The sequence below is a fragment of the Neoarius graeffei genome, chromosome 6 (genome assembly GCF_027579695.1).
Source record: "Neoarius graeffei isolate fNeoGra1 chromosome 6, fNeoGra1.pri, whole genome shotgun sequence".
Lineage (NCBI taxonomy): Eukaryota > Metazoa > Chordata > Actinopteri > Siluriformes > Ariidae > Neoarius > Neoarius graeffei.
In genome coordinates this window covers 88954647-88978594 of record NC_083574.1, presented here as the reverse complement: position 1 = coordinate 88978594, position 23948 = coordinate 88954647, and the positions used below count along the sequence as shown (strand labels likewise).

Here is a 23948-nt window from a genome sequence, read left to right as displayed (position 1 = left end):
GTAAAAGTACAAAATGTGTTAAGTGAGCTGAAACAGTAAAGATCAGATTCAATGCAATATTTATCAACGAACAACTTAATATAATAGTGTACTTTATATTATAATCAAGCATGTCAAGCCTACCGTCACTGTGTAACCTATCTCTCTGATTAGAGTTGTAGACTAACTCAAACAGTAGATCATTTCACTCATGGTTCTCTTGCTAGCCCCGCACCGGTGCTCGGCTTAGGTTTCACTTTGCAGTGGCTGTGTCAAGACGTGTTATGCTTTGCAATAAAAAAAAAAACATTGGTACAAAGCAAGCTCATTCACTTTTTTATGCTGATAAGAGAATTACAATGTTTTTTTATGTGACAAAAATGTGCGATTAAATTGCGATTAATCGCGAGTTAACTATGACTGTCGCTACATTAATCGCGATTAAATATTTTAATCGCTTGACAGCACTAGTGTAAACCAAACTATGCTCAACATTTGAGAATGGCGTGTCAAAACGGTGTGTTGATAAACTCTTCCCTTTACTACGTCAGCAAGGGAGATGATCCCCACGCCCCCCCCTCTGGATTCCCACCCACTCTATGAATTGCCCGCCCAGTTGTAGTGAGGAGACCATAGAGGACACAACAACATGGCATCACCTAAGCGAGCGAAACATGGAAATTGCGCTGTACATGGATGTGACAACACAGAAAGGAGTCTGTTTTTACTGCCGACGGGAGAGCCCCTGAAGACGCAGTGGCTTAATTTTATTTACTCCAATAATACGCCGTCGAGTCTACCTAAGACGGTGTATGTTTGTCGGAAGCATTTTCCTGAGGAATGTTTCCACAACTTGGGACAGTACAGGGCAGGTTTTGCACATCAACTGTCACTGAAGCCTGGGTCCGTACCAAGCATCCCTGCCGCATCAACCACAAACACCGAACAAGTAAGTGTATAACTGTTAAGTCGTTTTGCCGTGTTTTAAAATCGGTGCCACGTTAGCCTTGCAATGGCTACATTAGCTGTGCAGCTAACCGCTTCCTGCAGTTAGCCAGGTACTCTGCGCTACAAAACCAAAAAGCATGCAGCATGCTCTGTTATAATAGCCAATCAAAACAGTTTTTACAAAGACACCCACATTCTTTTTTTTAAGTCACTCGTTCATTTTATTTGTTTGTTTGTTCAGTAAAAACCCAAACATTTGTTGAATTTATTTTATTTCCTCGCGTCGCACCTTAATGACGTCAGTGCGCGGTATTTTTCCCTTCGCGGTTTGTTCCTTCTCTCTCGCCATAGTAAGACACCCACATCCGCTTGTTCTGACCCACTGGAGGTAGCGTCACAGTGCTGTTAGCCAATCAGAGGTAACACGTTTACATGTCATGAATATTAATGTAAGACCCGCCCCCACCCTCTACCCTTCCCCGCCTCCTGCTTCTCATTAGCAAAACGACGCACTGGGAAAAGCGCTGAAATGGGGCTTTCTTCCAGGAGGCTATATCTACGTGCCGAGGGTTCATTTCAAGAAAGGCTGCGGATATAACATCCGGAAACCTCCGCGAGCCCGTTTAAAGCATCAACAAACCACCATGCCATGGGTCCTTTAAAAAAAAAAACCCTTGTTTTATTTTCAAAGGTGCTCCAAATAAGACTTTTTCAAGACATTTTGTCTATACAAGATTTTCAAGATGGACTGTCTAAAAACTAGCCTTTCTAGCTAAATGAGGTTTTGCTTTTTGGGCAATTATGTCTTGTAATAAGGGTGGCTAGATGTTTTGACTTGAAAATAGACAAACTTCCTAAGATTTTTATTTTTTGCAGTGTACCGTGGTAACAGACACCAGCAATGGTAAGAACTCGCACACTAGTGGTTTAAAAAAAGTTGGATTTCTTGATTTTCTTGCAAATCATAGCCCCACACACACTAATACTACTACTATTAGTTCTAGTTACACGTGGCACTTTTTCTTTTCCAGTACAATCCCGATACTGAAACCTTGAGTATCAGCTGATATCAATACCCATCCGATATTTTGAATTAAAGTAACCGAGCCATGGCCTCAACTTGAAGCACGTTTATACTTTTTATAATGCACGCACTGATTAGCAGGGCTGTGAAAAATCCGCAGAATCCGATCGCGAAAACACCATTTTTGTAAATCGTATACTTTTGCAAAAAAAAAAAAAAGGTCAAGGGTGGAGTTACTCCGCTAATGGTTGAGGAGCGTAATCGCCGACGAGTGCATTGTTTCCTGGACGAGGAGGAAAATCTAACTCCAGGTGTGTCTGTATTTTACGACATCATGTGTATAAGTTCTATATACGACATTGTAGAGCGTTTTACGACGCGGCGCCGTTTCTTTCTTAGCATTTTCGGGTGACTCTTTTCAAACACGCGTTAATATACAGTAGCTTGCGATGAAGAAAGCCTTTTTCGGTGCGTCTGTGTCGCAGAGAGACGTTGTAAAGAGGGAGGATGGCGATAATGACGGCGTGAAAAAAGTAGACGAGGGAAACGGTATCGAGAATCCGTGGCTGGAATTTAAAGTCAGAAATGAATAGCTTTATAAACGCGTCTGAAAGATCAAGGGACCAGGCGAGGCGTGCTGCACGTCATACCATCAGGATGCAGAATACGGATCGGGAGGAAGAACATGCTCGGTCGATCATGTGCCGGGAAAGAAACGCACAGAACCGGTGAAATTAAAGTTGGCATATTCCAGATTAGCAGGTATTTACAGCGGGGCAAAAAAGTATTTAGTCAGCCACCAATTGTGCAAGTTCTCCCACTTAAAAAGATGAGAGGCCTGTAATTTTCATCATAGGTACACTTCAACTATGAGAGACAGAATGGGGGGAAAGAATCCAGGAAATCACATTGTAGGATTTTTAATGAATTAATTGGTAAATTCCTCGGTAAAATAAGTATTTGGTCACCTACAAACAAGCAAGATTTCTGGCTCTCACAGACCTGTAACAACTTCTTTAAGAGGCTCCTCTGTCCTCCATTCGTTACCTGTATTAATGGCACCTGTTTGAACTCGTTATCAGTATAAAAGACACCTGTCCACAACCTCAAACAGTCACACTCCAAACTCCACTATGGCCAAGACCAAAGAGCTGTCAAAGGACACCAGAAACAAAATTATAGACCTGCACCAGGCTGGGAAGACTGAATCTGCAATAGGTAAGCAGCTTGGTGTGAAGAAATCAACTGTGGGAGCAATTATTAGAAAATGGAAGGACATACAAGACCACTGATAATCTCCCTCGATCTGGGGCTCCACGCAAGCTCTCACCCTGTGGGGTCAAAATGATCACAAGAACGGTGAGCAAAAATCCCAGAACCACACGGGGGGACCTAGTGAATGACCTGCAGAGAGCTGGGACCAAAGTAACAAAGGCTACCATCAGTAACACACTACGCCGCCAGGGACTCAAATCCTGCAGTGCCAGACGTGTCCCCCTGCTTCAGCCAGTACATGTCCAGGCCCGTCTGAAGTTTGCTAGAGAGCATTTGGATGATCCAGAAGAGGATTGGGAGAATGTCATATGGTCAGATGAAACCAAAATAGAACTTTTTGGTAAAAACTCAACTTGTCGTGTTTGGAGGAGAAAGAATGCTGAGTTGCATCCAAAGAACACCATACCTACTGTGAAGCATGGGGGTGGAAACATCATGCTTTGGGGCTGTTTTTCTGCAAAGGGACCAGGACGACTGATACGTGTAAAGGAAAGAATGAACGGGACCATGTATCGTGAGATTTTGAGTGAAAACCTCCTTCCATCAGCAAGGGCATTGAAGATGAAACGTGGCTGGGTCTTTCAGCATGACAATGATCCCAAACACACCGCCCGGGCAACGAAGGAGTGGCTTCGTAAGAAGCATTTCAAGGTCCTGGAGTGGCCTGGCCAGTCTCCAGATCTCAACCCCATAGAAAATCTTTGGAGGGAGTTGAAAGTCCATGTTGCCCAGCGACAGCCCCAACACATCACTGCTCTAGAGGAGATCTGCATGGAGGAATGGGCCAAAATACCAGCAACAGTGTGTGAAAACCTTGTGAAGACTTACAGAAAACGTTTGACCTCTGTCATTGCCAACAAAGGGTATATAACAAAGTATTGAGATGAACTTTTGTTATTGACCAAATACTTATTTTCCACCATAATTTGCAAATAAATTATTTAAAAATCAGACAGACAATGTGATTTTCTGAATTTTTTTTCTTCTCATTCTGTCTCTCATAGTTGAAGTGTACCTATGATGAAAATTACAGGCCTCTCTCATCTTTTTAAGTGGGAGAACTTGCACAATTGGTGACTGACTAAATACTTTTTTGCCCCACTGTATGCTGTATCTTTTCATATTTGTCTGTTGATCATGTGTGCTAGTTTATACTAAATGCTTATTAGCGTTGTAACTTGTTTTCCATTTGCCACACTGATCGTCGTGGAAATGCATTTAGCATGATAGCCTTGGCATGATCTCACATATACACATACAGTGGTGCTTGAAAGTTTGTGAACCCTTTAGAATTGTCTATATTTCTGCATAAATATGACCCTAAAACATCATTGGATTTTCACACAAGTCCTAAAAGCAGATAAAGAGAACCCAGTTCAACAAATGAGACGAAAAATTATTCTACTTGATCATTTATTTATTGAGGGAAACGATCCAGTATAACACGGTATATGAGCTGATAGCCTAGTAGTAGAGCCAATCAGAGCGCGCGATTGCTCATATCCAGTGAATGTAGATAGAATAACAGTGATTTATCTCATTAGAATGGCACCTGTCAGAGGGTGTGACTTATATTCCGCAGCAAGAGAACCGTCAGTTCTCGAAGCCGATGTGTTGGAAGCAGGAAAAATGGGCGAGCGTAAGTGAGCGACTTTGACAAGGGCCAACTCGTGATGGTGAGATGACGGGGTCGGAGCATCTCCTAAATGGCACATCTCGTGGGGTGTTCCTGGTATGCAGTGGTTAGTACCTAGCAAAAGTGCTCCAAGGATCCCAAGGAAAACCGGAGAACCGGCGACAGGGTCATGGGTGTCGAAGGCTCCCATAGCCCATATGGTCCAATCCCACAGAAGAGCTCCTGTAGCACGAACTGCTAAAAAAGTTAACGCTGGCTAAAACAGAAAGGTGTCGGGAAGAAGAGCAGTAGTGCATGTGATGGGTGGGACTTGTCCTGCACTACAAGTGGCACAGCAGACCGTGTGCTTCTTCTAGAACTTTACCACAAGGTTGAACATTTTCAGTTCCATTTAAGTTCATTCAGTTTTATTTGTGTAGAGCTTTTAACAATTATTCGCTGAAGGGGAAGGGAATATCGGTGGAGAATAACTGAGACAAAGTCAAGCCCACAGAGCCTGAGGCAGATACAGTGCTCAGCGTAAATGAGTCCATCCCCTTTGAAAAGTAACATTTTAAACAATATCTCAATGAACACACTTAGATTACACATTTTTCAGTTTTACTCAAATTAGGGTGGTGCAAAAATGAGTGCACCCCACAACAAAAACTACTACATCTAGTACTTTGTATGACCTCCATGATTTTTAATGACAGCACCAAGTCTTCTAGGCATGGAATGAACAAGTTGGCGACATTTTGCAACATCAATCTTTTTCCATTCTTCAACAACGACCTCTTTTAGTGACTGGATGCTGGATGGAGAGCGATGCTCAACTCGTCTCTTCAGAATTCCTCACAGAAAATAATTTCTTTCCACCACAAAGGTGAAGGCTACAAGAAGATCAGCAAAGCTTTACTCATCAGTCAGAATACTGTAGCAAAAGTGGTACAAAAATTTAAGAAAGCTGGAACTGCAACCATCTCACAGAGACGTCCAGGTCGTCCACGGAAGTTAACACCTCGACAGGAGCGTCTTCTGATGAGAAGGGTTGAAGAAAATCGGCATGCAAGTTCACTGCAGTTATCTAAAGAAGTAGAAAGCCAAACTGGGGTGACTATTTCCCGTGACACAATACGGCGTACGCTGCAGAGGAATGGCATGCATGGATGCCGTCCACGAAAGAAGCCTCTCCTAAAGCCCAGGCACAAAAAAGCCCGCCTAGAGTTTGCCAGGGCCCATGCTGACAAAGATGAAGACTACTGGGACTCTATACTCTGGAGTGATGAGACCAAGATCAATGTTTTTGGAACTGATGGCTTCAAAACTGTATGGCGTCACAAAGGTGAGGAATACAAAGAAAACTGCCTGGTGCCTACAGTGAAACATGGTGGTGGCAGTGTCCTTATGTGGGGCTGCATGAGTGCTGCTGGTGTCGGGGAGCTGCATTTCATTGATGGCGTCATGAATTCACAGACGTATTGCTCTATACTGAAAGAGAAGACGCTACCATCACTCCGTGCCCTTGGTCGTCGTGCACTTTTCCAACATGACTAAACACACATCTAAGGCCACTGTTGGATTTCTGAAGAAGAACAGGGTGAAAGTGATTCAGTGGCCAAGTACGTCTCCTGATCTGAACCCAATCGAACACCTATGGGGAATTCTGAAGAGACGAGTTGAGCATCACTCTCCATCCAGCATCCAGTCACTAAAAGAGGTCGTTGTTGAAGAATGGAAAAAGATTGATGTTGCAAAATGTCTCCAACTTGTTCATTCCATGCCTAGAAGACTTGGTGCTGTCATTAAAAATCATGGAGGCCATACAAAGTACTAGATGGAGTAGTTTTTGTTGTGGGGTGTACTCATTTTTGCACCACCCTAATTTGAGTAAAACTGAAAAATGTGTAATCTAAGTTATATTATTAACCTTACTTTCATGTTATAAGTTAAACAGATGTTATATTAAACTTGTCAACATTTTGGAAATTGTTTAAAATGTTACTTTTCAAGGGGGGGTGCACTCATTTACGCTGAGCACTGTAATTGATTTAGTATCAATACATAAGTGATTTTTTTTTAAAGAATTTATTTCAAACTTCAAAAGCGGCAGGCGGATGTAAGGACGGCGCAGCGCAGACCTCTCGCTTATCTACGCCGAGTCATATAAAATCCTTTTGTTTTAAATCCCAATCCCACCTTAGCTTTGAATAGTTTTAGACCAAACTTCGTAGCGTCTTTAGTCTTTTCTGTCATCACCTCTGTATTTATACTGTACATCATTATGCAGCAGCTTTACAGGAGTTTGTGTTTGATGTAGGTTTCGATCTCATCCCTCACGAGCAAGTCCGAGGTGGCCAAGGCGAGGAAAAACTCTCCAAGACGCCACCAAGAGTACCCCTTTTCCACCAAATCAGTTCCAGGGCTGGTTCGGGGCCAGTGGTGGTGCTGGTTCACAACTCGTTCAACTTGCGAGCCAGCTGAGAACCAGTTTGCTTTTCTATAGCTCGTGGTGCTAAGGGAAGCCACGTCAGTTACATCGCTGTATACGTCAGTTACGTCGCTACGTTTGCATAAACCTTGGCGCAAATATCGAAGCAAAAACAACACGGAAGAAGAAGCAGCAACAACAATAATAATAATGGATGACTTCGCGTTTGTACAGCTGCTGCTTCTCGTCGCTTAAAAATGGCGATCTTTCGCGGTCTTGTTATTGTTGTTGGTCTTAACAACTCCGCCCCCCCCGCTGACGTAAGCGGTTCTTTCCTCTGGCCCAGCAGAGAGTTGGTGCTAGCCTGGAACCGGTTTTTCTGGCCCCAGAGCCAGTTCTTTGTCAGTGGAAACAGAAAACCCGGTTCCAAACTAAGCACTGGCCCCGAACCAGCCCTGGAACTGCTTTGGAGCAATTCCAGCGTTATGGACGTGACACTTGAACTCAAAATGCCAACAAATGACCCAGTGCATGTTTTATTGTCTCCCAGTATTTAAACAGGTGTTGCATATTTTAAGGCTGTACCATACTGGAGAAGTGATAGAACAAGAACAATTCCCATAGTACATCTAGGGCATGCCAGAAAATGCCAATAAAAGATGCGTTATGGATGTGACAGAAAAAGTATCACTTTTTTCTTGGGTGACTGTACATTTTTATCAAACTCTGTGAAATTGTAAACCTAATGTCGAAATGGAGATATCCATTGGATAGAGGGGTCCAAGGTGAATATTAAAAAATCTTTGTTTAAAATATTTTGTATTTCATGCAGAGTTTCGGAAGGAAAAGTCAGCGTTATGGATGTGACGAAATTCCGTTATGGATGTGACGCGTCTGAAATAGACATGGCGTATGTTTAGAAAATCAGCAATTTAACCACCACAACCCTTTGAAAAACTCTCTAAATATCAGCTAAAACTATCAAAGTTCTTAAATAATATTTAGGATGGCTATTGTTTTGTGGATTTTAGCATACATTTCTGTGGCTTGTGGCAATAATATAGAATTGTACATGATCAAAGTTGATTTTAGCTTGGGGGTTTACATTATAAGAAAGAAAGAAAGACTGACAGTGACATATTAGGTTGGTTACAAATTGGTTCAACTTATTCACATCTGTAAAATACAGGCCTAGGTGATATCTCTGGGAGTGGTTTTGATGTATTACATGTTGCTTTATTTTTGCATGGTGAGGTTGACATTTACATGGAATTGCCCTTTGGTGGAAAAGGGGCAGAAGAAACCTCGACTCCAAAGGGAACCCTCAGGATGACGCCGCATAGTGCGATTTTATAAAATCGTTTTAAATCCCTTCAAATTAAAAAGGCAGACCTTTTTTTTTCAAAATTAAATTCATTTCTGTACTAATTTAAGCGTTCTTCAAAGCGAGTGGAGACAAATTAAACCCAGTCCCATGCTGCGGTAAATCTTATTATTTTTTTTTCCCAGCGATTGTCAGAGCTGTCGCACAGAGCAGCGTCGCCTGATGATGAATTATATTATGATAAATTAGGTTTGATCAGTGTGAACGTCTCCCGCTTTCCCATCAGCAGTGGCGGTTCATTAAAGTGTCTCCGCAGGACGTCAAATAAAAGCTAACGATCCGATTAATCCTCCCAACTTTGAGCCATCGAGCTTCCTGAACGGCATTAAACAGCAGAAGCATCCGTATAATGCGGCGTTGTTTTGTTTGTTTTCTCTGATCTTCATGCAGATAACTGCCCCATGATCCACATCCCGGGTCACACCTTCCCTGTGAAAGAGTACCTGCTGGAGGACGTGGTCGAGATGCTCAGGTGAGTTCAGCTTTAAAGCGCCGATTGTTTCTCCTGTGGAACGTGTAAGGACTGAAACACTTGTGGGTGTGCTGCCGGGGGGGAATAATCAGCGACGAGGCGGTGTGATGGAGTAAAGAACACGTCATGCTTTATATTTGCTTATTTGTACAAGCACACACTTACTTACTAAACCCTTTTTTTTTCTGTCTCAGTTCTGCTTCCCTGGTGGAAAAACCTCACAGGATCTTTAAGGATCCATGAGGATCGCCAAAGAACTGCCAAAGATCCTTAAAGATAACGTTCTTTTATCGGCTCCTTCAAGGATCTTGATATGCAAAATCATTTGTAAAGATCCTCACAGATTTGACAAAGCTCTTTTAAGGATCCTCATAACGATGCCCGCAAGATCCTCAAGGATCTTTCAAAGATCTTAAGGCCCGGTCCCACTGCACTTACGGATGCAAAGAGGATGTAAAAAAATTTTTCCATCCGTTGGAAAACGCTATGCATCCGTTGTGTACTCATTGCATACGTGCTTCATACGCTCTATCCATCGAGCATCCGTCCACTGTGATTTCATCCGCGCAAAAAGTTTTGAGCTGCACAAAACTTTTAGAACGGATGAACTTTCCGCCGTGTACGATGTAAATCCGCGACATATACGAGCAACAAACGTTCTATGTCCGTTATCATCCGTTAAACGTCTGCTGTATCCTCTGGGCATCCTCGCAACTCACATCCGCTGCAGCTGAAAACGGAAAGAGGGAGGAAAGATAAGGTACATGAAACGTCTATTCATCGTTAGTAGCACGGAAATAGAAAGGATGTAAGCGTATGCATCTCGTATATAAAGTATTAAAAACGGACAAAGCGTTTATATTTAGGATGTCTGGAGTATGTCTAGAGTATGTAGAAGGACACCTAGCGGACAATCGGTCTGCATCCGATATACATCTGCGCAACATCCCCTTTGTTTCCGTTAGGCGTACGTGATGCATCCCCTTCATCCGCTATGCATCCGCTCTTTCTGCTATGCGTCCGCTTCTCAGTTATCACCGGTAACCCCTTCGGAGCGGTCATCCACTTCCATCCGCTAGGCTTCCTATGAACATGCGTTTAACATCCCCGCTATATACTACCCACGTCCGTTCTTTTCCGTTCTGTTTTCGCAAATTTTCGCCAATTTTGTCCATTTCTGGAGCGGATGAAAACGGATAGAGCCACCTCCGAAATTTTGCTCTTCCGCTGTGTCCTTTTCGCATACGTTTTGTGTCCATCGGCCAGTGGGACCGGGCCTTTAGAAGGATCCTTCTAAGGATCTTGTTAAGATCTTTGAGGATGTGATCAGGCTCTTTTGTCAAAATCTTTGCAAGATCTTTGCAAAGCTCCTCAAACTAGGTTTAACAAGGATCCATCAAAGATCTTAAAAGGATCCTTTTCAGGATCTTATAAAGAGTTTAACTGGCATCCTCAAGGATTTAATCAGGATTTGTCAAGGTTTCTACGAAATCTTTGTTAGGATCCTGAAAGATCCTCGAGGATCTTAAAAAATGTTTTCTTTTTAAATAGATTGAAACTTGCATAATTATGATTCATAAGAATTGGATTAAGCTACACCACGGAATCCTGAATAGCCAACATCTCAAAGGATCTTTGAAAGAATCTTTCATGATTTTTCAAGGTTTCAGAGATCTTGAAAGGATCTTAAGGATTTCATTAAGTTCTTTTCAGGATATTTTCAAGATCCTCACAAGACCTTTCCATGCATCTCAAGATCAAGAAAGCAGTGGAAATCAAGTCTATGGTACATGGATCTTACAAAATACAGCGGAACCTCTCTGAAGTGAACATCTGGACGCAGTAATGCTGTCCATAACTGGAGCCGTTTGCTTTTGGGGACGTGTTCTCGTGAGCGGCGGCCTAAAAGTGCAAAGTTGGCCTCTCACAGGAACTAGCAAACAACAAGATGTGTATAAATGCAGAACAAACTCTGAAATATCCCTGGTGAAAATCTTTCAAGGATCTTCAAGGATCTGTAAAGTTCTTTGTCAGGGTCTTTGAGGATCCTGTTGAGGTTCTCAAAGATCTTCAAGGATCTTTAAAATTCTTGGCAAGATCTTCAAGAATCTACAAAGATCTTTTAATGTCTTGCCAAGATCTTTGAGGATCTTCAATTTTTTTTTTTCCAAGACCTTCAAGGATCTTTAATATTCTTGCCAGGATCTTCGCGGATCTACAAAGATCTTTTAACGTCTTGCCAGGATCTTCAGTTTTCTTGCCAAGATCTTCAAGGATCTACAAGAATCTTCAGAGTTCTTTTCAAGGTTTTCAAGGATCTTTAGAATTCTTGTCAAGATCTTCAAGGGTTTTTTGAAAGAGATTTTTTTTTTTTTTTGAAAGAGTTTTTTGAAAGGGTTTTCCTCAGAATAGCCTCAAGCCATCAGAAACTTGGACACAGTTGGGTGTTCAAACAAGACGGTGATCTCCAGCACATCAGAGCTGGTTGAGGAGGATTAAGCAGACTAACATTACACTTGAAACAAGTCCTGATCTGAACCTGTTGAAAATATGTGGACTGTGTTTAAAAGTCCGGTCCGTGCCAGGGGAAACCCAATTATACCGAGAAGAGTGGACAAATATCCAACCAGAATTCTGCCAGAAGCTTGTTGATTGATTGCGAACAAAAGCATCTGGTCACCAGAAGGTGAAACTCGCTAAGAGACGCTTAACCAAATATGTATAAGGTGTGCTGTATGTAAATATCTGACCCTGTGTTGTTTTCAGAAAACCCAAATTAAGACCTGGGCACTGAATTAATGTTGTTGCGGTTCGAGGTGTGTGAGAGAGTTTATGTCGTGTGGGAATGAGGTGCGGGTGTGTGTTTAATGACCACGTGTTTGTGTGTTTCGATCCGGTTCTCAGGTTCCGGCCGCAGCAGCAGCAGGATCGTCGTCCTCGCTTCAGGAGAGGCTTCATGAACGGCCAGAACGTGCGGCCTGAGAAACAGGAGAAAGAAGCGGAGTACAAGGAGAGCTGGCCGTGTTTCGCTCGCACACTCAAAGACAGGTGCAACTCTCTCTCTCTCTCTCTCTCTCTCACTCACACTCTGTTTCCCTCTCCGTGTGTCTCTGTCTGTCTCTCTCTCTCTCTCTCTCTCTCTCTGTCTCTGTGTGTGTCTCACTGTCTCTCTTGCACACTCTCTGTCTCGTGTGTGCGGTCTCTCTCTGTGTCTTTTGTGCTTGTTGTGTCTCTCTCTCTCTCTCTCTCTCTCTCTCTCTCTCTCTCTCTCTCTCTGTGTGTCTTGCTGTCTCTCTGTCTGTCTTGCGCTCTCACCCCCCCACCCCCTCTCTCTCAGCCCCATCTCTCTCTCTCTCTCTCTCTCTCGCTGTCTCTCTCTGTCTTGCATTCTCACCCCCCACCCCCTCTCTCTCTGTCCCCCTCTCTCTCTCAGCCCCATCTCTCTCCCTCTCTCTCTCGGTCTTGCTGTCTCTCTGTCTGTCTTGCATTCTCACCCCCCACCCCCTCTCCTCTCTCTGCCCCATCTCTCTCTCTCTCTCTCTCTCTCTCTCTCTCTCTCTCTCTCTCTCTCTCAGCCCCATCTCTCTCTGTCTTGCTGTCTCTCTGTCTGTCTTGCATTCTCACCCCCCATCCCCTCTCCTCTCTCTCTCTCTCTCTCTCTCAGCCCCATCTCTCTTTCTCTCTCAGCCCCATCTCTTTCTCTCTCTCTCTCTGTCTTGCTGTCTCTCTGTCTGTCTTGCATTCTCACCCCCCACCCCCTCTCCTCTCCCTGCCCCATCTCTCTCCCTCTCTCTCTCTCTCTCTCTCTCAGCCCCATCTCTCTGTCTTGCTGTCTCTCTGTCTGTCTTGCATTCTCACCCCCCATCCCCTCTCCTCTCTCTCTCTCTCTCTCTCTCTCAGCCCCATCTCTCTTTCTCTCTCAGCCCCATCTCTCTCTCTCTCTCTCTCAGCCCCATCTCTCTCTCTAAGCCCCATCTCTCTCTCTAAGCCCCATCTCTCTCTCTCTCTCTCTCTCTCTCTCTCAGCCCCATCTCTCTCTCTAAGCCCCATCTCTCTCTCTAAGCCCCATCTCTCTCTCTCTCTCTCTCTCTCTCTCTCTCTCTCTCTAAGCCCCATCTCTCTCTCTAAGCCCCATCTCTCTCTCTAAGCCCCATCTCTCTCTCTCTCTCTCTCTCTCTCTCTCTCTCTCAGCCCCATCTCTCTCTCTCTAAGCCCCATCTCTCTCTCTCAGCCCCATCTCTCTCTCTCCCTCTCCCCCCTCCCCCCGTAGTTTGATATGTAAGGTATGATGGTGTTTGTGTATGAGCTGATGAATATTCTGTGGACGTTCAGAGTTGATGAACTGATGTACACGTGTAAGAAGCTGTGACTCTGCTCCAGCTCCAGAGTTCAGAATCCCTCCAGCTGTGTGTATTTTAGCTGAAACTGTTGCACTCTGTCACACTGTGATCTGTTCGATCGTGAGCTGCACGGCAGCAGCGACCCCGGTTCCGCAGAGCCCCGGAGAGGTGGTGCTGTGTGACAGGTGCAGGTAGCGTGTGATCAGTGGATGATGTGCGACAGGATGACGGTGTGAAATGGCGACGCTGCCGTCTGACACGCCGCCTCTGGTCTCGCCTCTGTGCCGCTGTCTGATTGGCAGGTTCTCCGACAGCACCGTCGACGCCCTGGAGGTGATGGACGACGACGACAAGATCAACCTGGAGCTGATCGTAGCACTCATCCGCCACATCGTGCTCAACGAAGATGTGAGTGTGTGTGTGAGTGAGAGAGAGAGATGGATTTGGCCAGCACTGAGGCAGATGGTACAGCTTTAAGCTCTCATAAAGCACAAACATTGGCATGAGATGGTATTAATCAGCCTGTTCAACAGATGCTCCATCATTTCTTCTGCTCCTCCTTCTGCTTTTGCTCCTCTCCCTGCTCCTTCTGCTCCTCCTTCTGCTTTTGCTCCTTCTGCTTCTTCTTCTTCTTCGGCTCCTTCTTCTTCTGCTCCTTCTTCTGCTTCTTCTTCTTCGGCTTCTTCTGCTCCTTCTTCTGCTCCTCCTTCTGCTCCTCCTTCTGCTTTTGCTCCTTCTCCTTCTGCTTCTTCTTCGGCTCCTGCTTCTTCTTCTCCTTCTGCTCCTTCTTCTGCTCCTCCTTCTGCTTTTGCTCCTTCTGCTTCTTCTTCTTCGGCTCCTTCTGCTCCTCCTTCTTCTGCTCCTTCTTCGGCTTCTCCTCCTTCTGCTGCTTCTTCTTTTCTTATTGTTCTGCTCCTCCTTCTTCTTTGGCTCCTTCTGCTCCATCTTCCCTTCTTATTCGTCTTCTGCTGATGCTTCTTGTTCTTCTGCTCCTTCTTCAGCTCCTTTGGCTGCTCCTTCTTCAGCTCCTGCTGCTTCTTCTGCTGTGTCGTCTTCTTCTTCAGCTCCTTCTGCTCCTCCTTCTCTTCTTATTTGTCTTCGGCTGATGCTTCGTGTTCTTCTGCTCCTTCTTTGACTCCTGCTCCTTCTTCTGCTTCTTCTTCTTCGGCTTCTGCTCCTCCTTCTTCTTCTTTGGCTCCTTCTGCTCCTTCTTCTTCTCTTCTTATTCATCTGCCGATGCTTCTTGTTCTTCTGCTTCTGCTCCTTCTTCTGTTGCTCCTTTATCTTCTGCTGCTCATGCTGCCTCTTCTTCTGCTGCTTCTCCTCTCATTTTGTCTTCTCTGAATAAACCCCTCTCTTCATTTCTTCTTCTCCTCTTCTCTTGTGTCCGTGTCTCCTCTCCTCTCCGGAGTAGTGTGTGATGAGTGGTGATTTCCCACACTTCCTGTGGTCCCCAGCACTTTTAATGATGTTCACGATTGCTTCGTGTTCTTGAACACCTCTAAACTCTCCGTTAACAGAACCGTAATGAAGCCCAATCAGAAGAGCTTCTGCTTTTATAAATGAAATGTGTGACTTGAGAGACGCTCTGAGACACTTGGGGTGTGCGCGCGCGTGTATGAGCCATAGCTATAAAACTAATTTACTGTTGGTAATTCAGTGTGTGACTCGGTGTAATTGAGGCTGCAGGCGTTCCGTGGACTCGTATTTCCCGACTGTGATCTCCACCCGGCGTCTCGAGTCCGTTTTTAAACCTCTTCCTAATTACACAGAGAGTCCCAGCGTTGCCTGATAAGAATCCTGCTCTTGCGCGTGGAAGTGATGAAGCAAGCTTGTAATTAAAACCCAAACACCCGTGCGCTGCGTTGTGCAGCGTGACAGCGATATCGGATCGTTGCATGCTGTGAAATGCAGAAGAACAAAGAGTGAGGATTGAAGCTTAAACGGTGAAATGATGGTGAGGAAGAAAAGGCGTGAAGAGACGCAGCAGTTTGCTTCGGATCACTGGAGTCTCACTCAGACTGCTAATGACTGGACGTGGCCCAGGGCTGGCGCGGAAGCTCTGTCACACAGACGAGCTGATTTACAGGCGGAAGGTGGAAATGGAAGCTTAAAAGGAACATAATGGTAAAAAAAAGATGACACTTTCAACGTCCGATGAGAAATGTGATGTCAAGCGGGAGCAGTTTGTCTGATCTAATAGTGTGTATTAAAGCACTCGACTGAATATGTATTATTTCTGTATGCTCACCTCTGTTCGTACTCGGACTGCTTTGTTCACTTACAAATCTTCAGATTTTGGTGATACGAGTCCGTCAACATTCACCAACCAATAGAATGTAAGGTGCGTCTGCACCCGCTAAACTGGCCACTCCCATTAGTGGTGTTTTTTTTTTTTTTTTAAGGGCCTGAGCTGCACCGAGGTGCAAGGCCCTATTACAACCCCGATTCCAAAAAAGTTGGGACAAAGTACAGATTGTAAATAAAAACGGAATGCAATGATGTGGAAGTTTCAAAATTCCATATTTTATTCAGAATAGAACATAGATGACATATCAAATGTTTAAACTGAGAAAATGTATCATTTAAAGAGAAAAATTAGGTGATTTTTAAATTTCATGACAAATTTTCATCCCCTTTTCTCTTTACAACAGTCTGTAAACGTCTGGGGACTGAGGAGACAAGTTGCTCAAGTTTAGGGATAGGAATGTTAACCCATTCTTGTCTAATGTAGGATTCTAGTTGCTCAGCTGTCTTAGGTCTTTTTTGTCGTATCTTCCGTTTTATGATGCGCCAAATGTTTTCTATGGGTGAAAGATCTGGACTGCAGGCTGGCCAGTTCAGTACCCGGACCCTTCTTCTACGCAGTCATGATGCTGTAATTGATGCAGTATGTGGTTTGGCATTGTCATGTTGGAAAATGCAAGGTCTTCCCTGAAAGAGACGTCGTCTGGATGGGAGCATATGTTGCTCTAGAACCTGGATATACCTTTCAGCATTGATGGTGTCTTTCCAGATGTGTAAGCTGCCCATGCCACACGCACTAATGCAACTCCATACCATCAGAGATGCAGGCTTCTGAACTGAGCGCTGATAACAACTTGGGTCGTCCTTCTCCTCTTTAGTCCGAATGACACGGCGTCCCTGATTTCCATAAAGAACTTCAAATTTTGATTCGTCTGACCACAGAACAGTTTTCCACTTTGCCACAGTCCATTTTAAATGAGCCTTGGCCCAGAGAAGACGTCTGTCTGCGCTTCTGGATCGTGTTTAGATACGGCTGCTTCTTTGAACTATAGAGTTTTAGCTGGCAACGGCGGCTGGCACGGTGAATTGTGTTCACAGACAATGTTCTCTGGAAATATTCCTGAGTCCATTTTGTGATTTCCAATACAGAAGCATGCCTGTATGTGATGCAGTGCCGTCTAAGGGCCGAAGATCACGGGCACCCAGTATGGTTTTCCGGCCTTGACCCTTACGCACAGAGATTCTTCCAGATTCTCTGAATCTTTTGATGATATTATGCACTGTAGATGATGATATGTTCAAACTCTTTGCAATTTTACACTGTCGAACTCCTTTCTGATATTGCGCCACTATTTGTCGGTGCAGAATTAGGGGGATTGGTGATCCTCTTCCCATCTTTACTTCTGAGAGCCGCTGCCACTCCAAGATGCTCTTTTTATACCCAGTCATGTTAATGACCTATTGCCAATTGACCTAATGAGTTGCAATTTGGTCCTCCAGCTGTTCCTTTTTTGTACCTTTAACTTTTCCAGCCTCTTATTGCCCCTGTCCCAACTTTTTTGAGATGTGTTGCTGTCATGAAATTTCAAATGAGCCAATATTTGGCATGAAATTTCAAAATGTCTCACTTTCGACATTTGATATGTTGTCTATGTTCTATTGTGAATACAATATCAGTTTTTGAGATTTGTAAATTATTGCATTCCGTTTTTATTTACAATTTGTACTTTGTCCCAACTTTTTTGGAATCGGGGTTGTATTTTCCTAAAGATTCTTTTTTTTTTTTTTTTTTTTTACCTCAACATGAAGCCGTTTTTAAGGGGAAAACCAGTGTTGTAGTCGAGTCACTAAACTTCGAGCTCGAGTCCCCAGTGTTCAAGTCCGAGTCGTTTAAAAAAAAAATTTCGAGTCCGAGTCCAAGACTCCATCCGCACCATTTGACGGAGGCTGTTTCAGCGCCGTTAACATGAGTTTGTTCCTGAACATGGCGTATGAACAGGTGAACGTGCTTCTCTTCATCAGGGAGCATGAAGTATTCTGTCAGAAATGGTTGGGAGACGGATGTACACTACCGTTCAAAAGTTTGGGGTCACTTTGAAATGTCCTTATTTTTGAAAGAAAAGCACTGTTCTTTTCAATGAAGATCACTTTAAACTAATCAGAAATCCACTCTATACATTGCTAATGTGGTAAATGACTATTCTAGCTGCAAATGTCTGGTTTTTGGTGCAATATCTCCATAGGTGTATAGAGGCCCATTTCCAGCAACTCTCACTCCAGTGTTCTAATGGTACAATGTGTTTGCTCATTGCCTCAGAAGGCTAATGGATGATTAGAAAACCCTTGTACAATCATGTTAGCACAGCTGAAAACAGTTGAGCTCTTTAGAGAAGCTATAAAACTGACCTTCCTTTGAGCAGATTGAGTTTCTGGAGCATCACATTTGTGGGGTCGATTAAATGCTCAAAATGGCCAGAAAAATGTCTTGACTATATTTTCTATTCATTTTACAACTTATGGTGGTAAATAAAAGTGTGACTTTTCATGGAAAACACAAAATTGTCTGGGTGACCCCAAACTTTTGAACGGTAGTGTAAGTGCAGAAGGTGAGTTTATTAATACCAGGCAAACAATTCAGAACGACAGGTCGAGCGAGGCACAAACAGGCTATCGTAGACTCGGCAGAATCACAAACAGGAAATCGGGGATCAGGAAACCAAACAAGGAAGTAAGGCTCGGTAATGTTTCAGCAAGGCAACTCAATACTTCGCAAAGTAAGCGTGTTTTTACACAGGCCTTAATCCTGTGCAGCGCGTGCAAGAGTCCACTTGGTGCACACGCTGTCCGGAGCGCACCCGAGAGTCTATCTGATGCACGCACCAAGGTGCACAGGTGTGACACACTTGCATGAAATTAGTACAAACGTTAATGTAGATATACAGTGGTGCTTGAAAGTTTGTGAACCCTTTAGAATTTTCTATATTTCTGCATAAATATGACCTAAAACATCATCAAATTTTCACACAAGTCCTAAAAGTAGATAAAGAGAACCCAGTTAAACAAATGAGACAAAAATATTATACTTGGTCATTTATTTATTGAGGAAAATGATCCAATATTCCACATCTGTGAGTGGCAAAAGTATGTGAACCTCTAGGATTAGCAGTTAATTTGAAGGTGAAATTAGAGTCAGGTGTTTTCAATCAATGGGATGACAATCAGGTGTGAGTGGGCACCCTGTTTTATTTAAAGAACAGGAATCTATCAAAGTCTGATTTTCACAACACATGTTTGTGGAAGTGTATCATGGCACGAACAAAGGAGATTTCTGAGGACCTCAGAAAAAGCGTTGTTGATGCTCATCAGGCTGGAAAAGGTTACAAAACCATCTCTAAAGAGTTTGGACTCTACCAATCCACAGTCAGACAGATTGTGTACAAATGGAGAAAATTCAAGACCATTGTTACCCTCCCCAGGAGTGGTCGACCAACAAAGATCACTCCAAGAGCAAGGCGTGTAATAGTCAGGGAGGTCACAAAGGACCCCAGGGTAACTTCTAAGCAACTGAAGGCCTCTCTCACATTGGCTAATGTTAATGTTCATGAGTCCACCATCAGGAGAACACTGAACAAGAATGGTGTGCATGGCGAAAGCCACTGCTCTCCAAAAAGAACATTGCTGCTCATCTGCAGTTTGCTAAAGATCACATGGACAAGCCAGAAGGCTATTGGAAAAAAGTTTTGTGGATGGATGAGACCAAAATAGAACTTTTTGGTTTAAATGAGAAGCGTTATGTTTGGAGAAAGGAAAACACTGCATTCCAGCATAAGAACCTTATCCCATCTGTGAAACATGGTGGTGGTAGTATCATGGTTTGGGCCTGTTTTGCTGCATCTGGGCCAGGACGGCTTGCCATCATTGATGGAACAATGAATTGTGAATTATACCAGCGAATTCTAAAGGAAAATGTCAGGACATCTGTCCATGAACTGAATCTCAAGAGAAGGTGGGTCATGCAGCAAGACAATGACCCTAAGCACACAAGTCGTTCTACCAAAGAATGGTTAAAGAAGAATAAAGTTAATATTTTGGAATGGCCAAGTCAAAGTCCTGACCTTAATCCAATGGAAATGTTGTGGAAGGACCTGAAGTGAGCAGTTCATGTGAGGAAACCCACCAACATCCCAGAGTTGAAGCTGTTCTGTACGGAGGAACGGGCTAAAATTCCTCCAAGCCGGTGTGCAGGACTGATCAACAGTTACCGGAAACGTTTAGTTGCAGTTATTGCTGCACAAGGGGGTCACACCAGATACTGAAAGCTAAGGTTCACATACTTTTGCCACTCATGGATATGTAATATTGGATCATTTTCCTCAATAAATAAATGACCAAGTATAATATTTTTGTCTCATTTGTTTAACTGGGTTCTCTTTATCTACTTTTAGGACTTGTGTGAAAATCTGATGATGTTTTAGGTCATATTTATGCAGAAATGTAGAAAATTCTAAAGGGTTCACAAACTTTCAAGCACCACTGTAAATATCTTTTATGCCAAATTATTATGGCATGCTACAAAAAAAGTCCGAATGCGGTTAATGCACGAGTCCTTAAAATTAGGGCACGAGTCAGACTTGAGTATGACAAGCCTGGTGAAAATGCCTGAAATTTGGTGCACACATCAGTCCTGGCCACCGCTACTCCGAGATCGAGGCTTGGCCCCGGGTGTGTCCAGGGGACTCCATAGCGCCCCCACATGCCATTGAGACTTTTGCCCGGTATATAGCTTCACCTATCCGTGTCAAATTTGGTAGGTGTGTTGGGTGCCCCAAGACGAACAAAACCGTAATGTACATTGTATTGGCCATACTCAACAGGAAGTGAGCTATTTTTGGTTTTGCGGGTTTTGACACGTGGGGCAATTTGTTGGATTCATGCCAGATTTGGTAGACGTGTCAAGACGTTGCCGATTTTGAATTGCCAAGGGATTGTGAGGTCCACATGTCACAGCATCCTTTACACACATCTACACGTACACAGTCTGTCTGTTCTAGCGCCACCATCTGGATCTGAACAGTAATGACTCACTCCATGGGCTAAAACCTCGTCACTGGTGGTGCACACATCAGATACCCAGGCTTTTATCTCACGTTTGTGCATTGTTTGATCATATTTGATGGGTTGCGGAACCGGAGGCGCTCGAGCCCTTCATCACCAGTGTTTGAGGTTGGAATTGCACCAGAAACCTGGAAGAGTTGGAGATCATGACACGGTTCTACTTCATACCGTCACTATTTCTAATGACTGACCGCGAGCTGGCCTCGTGGTTAGCGTGCCCGCCTCTACTCGCGGTTGGGTCATACCAAAGACCATCGTAAAAATGGTACCTACTGCCGTCTGGCAAGGCACGCTGCAATACGGATGTGAGGTGAGGAAGTCAAACTCTCGCAGTGACCAGAGAACACCCCCCCCTCCCCCGTAACCTTAGCTGTATAAGCGAGAGGCCGAGGGTTATCAAAATGGAGATTGGCGCCGCACCCATACGCCTCAAAGAGCTGGTTAGTACTGGGACAGGAGACTGCCTGGGAAGACCAGATCCTGGCGTGAGAGGGAATCTTTAATGATTAGAATAAATTTCTGGCATGTATAAATGTGACGGTCCCTTGAAGAAGCTTCCAGCAGTTCGGGTCAGAACCTTAATTACAACACACTAATTAATAACAGAGATTTACGGATGAAAATTCACTGACCCTTATTAAAGCAAGGTGCTTGGACTGACACCCAGACAGAGACAAAGACCTGGTGGGCAAGTAGAGCGAGAGCTGATCGGCTGTGACAGCACTGACACGCTGTGATGCACTCCATCTGTCAGGAGGCCGGCGTGATGATCGGGGAAATCAGAATCAGGGCCATGATCAGAACGCATTTAATATAATGTATTTAAAAAAATATACATGTATACAGTTAGGTCCATAAATATTTGGACAGAGGCAACATTTTTCTAATTTTGGTTCTGTACATTACCACAATGAATTTTGAACAAAACAATTCAGATGCAGTTGAAGTTTTTCAGCTTTAATTCAGTGGGTTGAACAAAATGATTGCATAAAAATGTGAGGAACTAAAGCATTTTTTAAACACAATCCCTTCATTTCAGGGGCTCAAAAGTAATTGGACAAATTAAATAATTGTAAATAAAATGTTCATTTCTCATACTTGGTTGAAAACCCTTTGTTGGCAATGACTGCCTGAAGTCTTGAACTCATGGACATCACCAGACGCTGTGTTTCCTCCTTTTTAATGCTCTGCCAGACCTTTACTGCAGCGGTTTTCAGTTGCTGTTTGTTTGTGGGCCTTTCTGTCTGAAGTTTAGTCTTTAACAAGTGAAATGCATGCTCAATTGGGTTGAGATCAGGTGACTGACTTGGCCATTCAAGAATATTCCACTTCTTTGCTTTAATAAACTCCTGGGTTGCTTTGACTTTATGTTTTGGGTCATTGTCCATCTGTATTATGAAACGCCGACCAATCCGTTTGGCTGCATTTGAGCACACAGTATGTCTCTGAATACCTCAGAATTCATCTGGCTGCTTCTGTCCTGTGTCACATCATCAATAAACACTAGTGACCCAGTGCCACCGGCAGCCATGCATGCCCAAGCCATCACACTGCCTCTGCCGTGTTTTACAGATGATGTGGTATGCTTTGGATCATGAGCTGTACCACGCCTTCACCATACTTTTTTCTTTCCATCATTCTGGTAGAGGTTGATCTTGGTTTCATCTGTCCAAAGAATGTTCTTCCAGAACTGTGCTGGCTTTTTTAGATGTTTTTTAGCAAAGTCCAATCTAGCCTTTTTATTCTTGAGGCTTATGAGTGGCTCGCACCGTGCAGTGAACCCTCTGTATTTACTTTCATGCAGTCTTCTCTTTATGGTAGATTTGGATATTGATACGCCTACCTCCTGGAGAGTGTTGTTCACTTGGTTGGCTGTTGTGAAGGGGTTTCTCTTCACCATGGAAATTATTCTGTGATCATCCACCACTGTTGTCTTCTGTGGGCGTCCAGGTCTTTTTGCATTGATGAGTTCACCAGTGCTTTCTTTCTTTCTCAGGATGTACCAAACTGTAGATTTTGCCACTCCTAATATATTGTAGCAATTTCTCGGATGGGTTTTTTCTGTTTTCGCAGCTTAAGGATGGCTTGTTTCACCTGCATGGAGAGCTCCTTTGACCGCACGTTTTCTTCACAGCAAAATCTTCCAAATGCAAGCACCACACCTCAAATCAACTCCAGGCCTTTTATCTGCTTAATTGAGAATGACATAACGAAGGAATTGCCTACACCTGCCCATGAAATAGCCTTTGAGTCAATTGTCCAATTACTTTTGGTCCCTTTAAAAACAGGGTGGCACATGTTAAGGAGCTGAAACTCCTAAACCCTTCATCCAATTTTAATGTGGATTCCCTCAAATGAAAGCTGAAAGTCTGGACTTTATGTCCATGTCCATTATATAACTATAACTTGAATATGTTTCAGTAAACAGGTAAAAAAACAAAATTTGTGTCAGTGTCCAAATATACATGGACCTAACTGTGTATACAGTCCTGTGCAGAAGTCTTGGGCACATGTAAAGAAACGCTGTCGACCAAAAACGGCTTAAAAAGATGAAATGAAATGTTTCAACGTTAAAAAAATACCATAAACAGGAATCAGTGAGCCATAATAAATGAAATGAGGTCGATATTTGGCGCGAGACAACCCTTTGCTTTAAAAAAAAAAAATAGTAGTCTGAGGTCCAGCGAGTGCAGGTTTATGCGGAAATGAGCTGTAGGTTTTACTGAGTGTCTTACAGAACCAGCCACGGTTCTTCTGGACACTTTGTCACATTCGCATCTTCATATTGCACCCAAATTTTGCCAGTAGCCTTCATTATGGGTTCTTTTTTAATCTGAAAAATGCTCTCTTATGTAACATGCTGCTCTGATAGCTTACAAACTTTTTTTCTGTAATGTGTAATTTTGTGCTGGGGGGAAAAACCAAACTCGAAAAGGTTTTTGTAATGTTCTCACTCTATAATATAGAAGTCATGAAATAGAAATCTGTATTAAAAAAAAAAAATTTGGGGGGGGGGGCTAAGACTTTTGCACAGTACTGTAGATGTATTAATCCAGTGCTACAAGAAGTAAACCCAAATCATTAGCCGCGTCCTTCAACTCCTTCCCGATTGAAAACA

The 23948-nt window shown here is 43.5% G+C and overlaps 1 protein-coding gene across 1 annotated transcript in view; it reads left to right on the top strand.

Annotated features, from left to right (window-relative positions):
* The window catches only part of dhx36 (DEAH (Asp-Glu-Ala-His) box polypeptide 36), a 153954-nt gene that overhangs the window by 33139 nt on the left and 96867 nt on the right, over positions 1–23948 (top strand). Inside the window, exons 9-11 of the mRNA XM_060924172.1 lie at positions 9047–9128; positions 12033–12176; positions 13771–13876. Of these exons, the coding sequence (XP_060780155.1) occupies positions 9047–9128; positions 12033–12176; positions 13771–13876 (332 nt within the window). The remainder of the gene's footprint in view (positions 1–9046; positions 9129–12032; positions 12177–13770; positions 13877–23948) is intronic.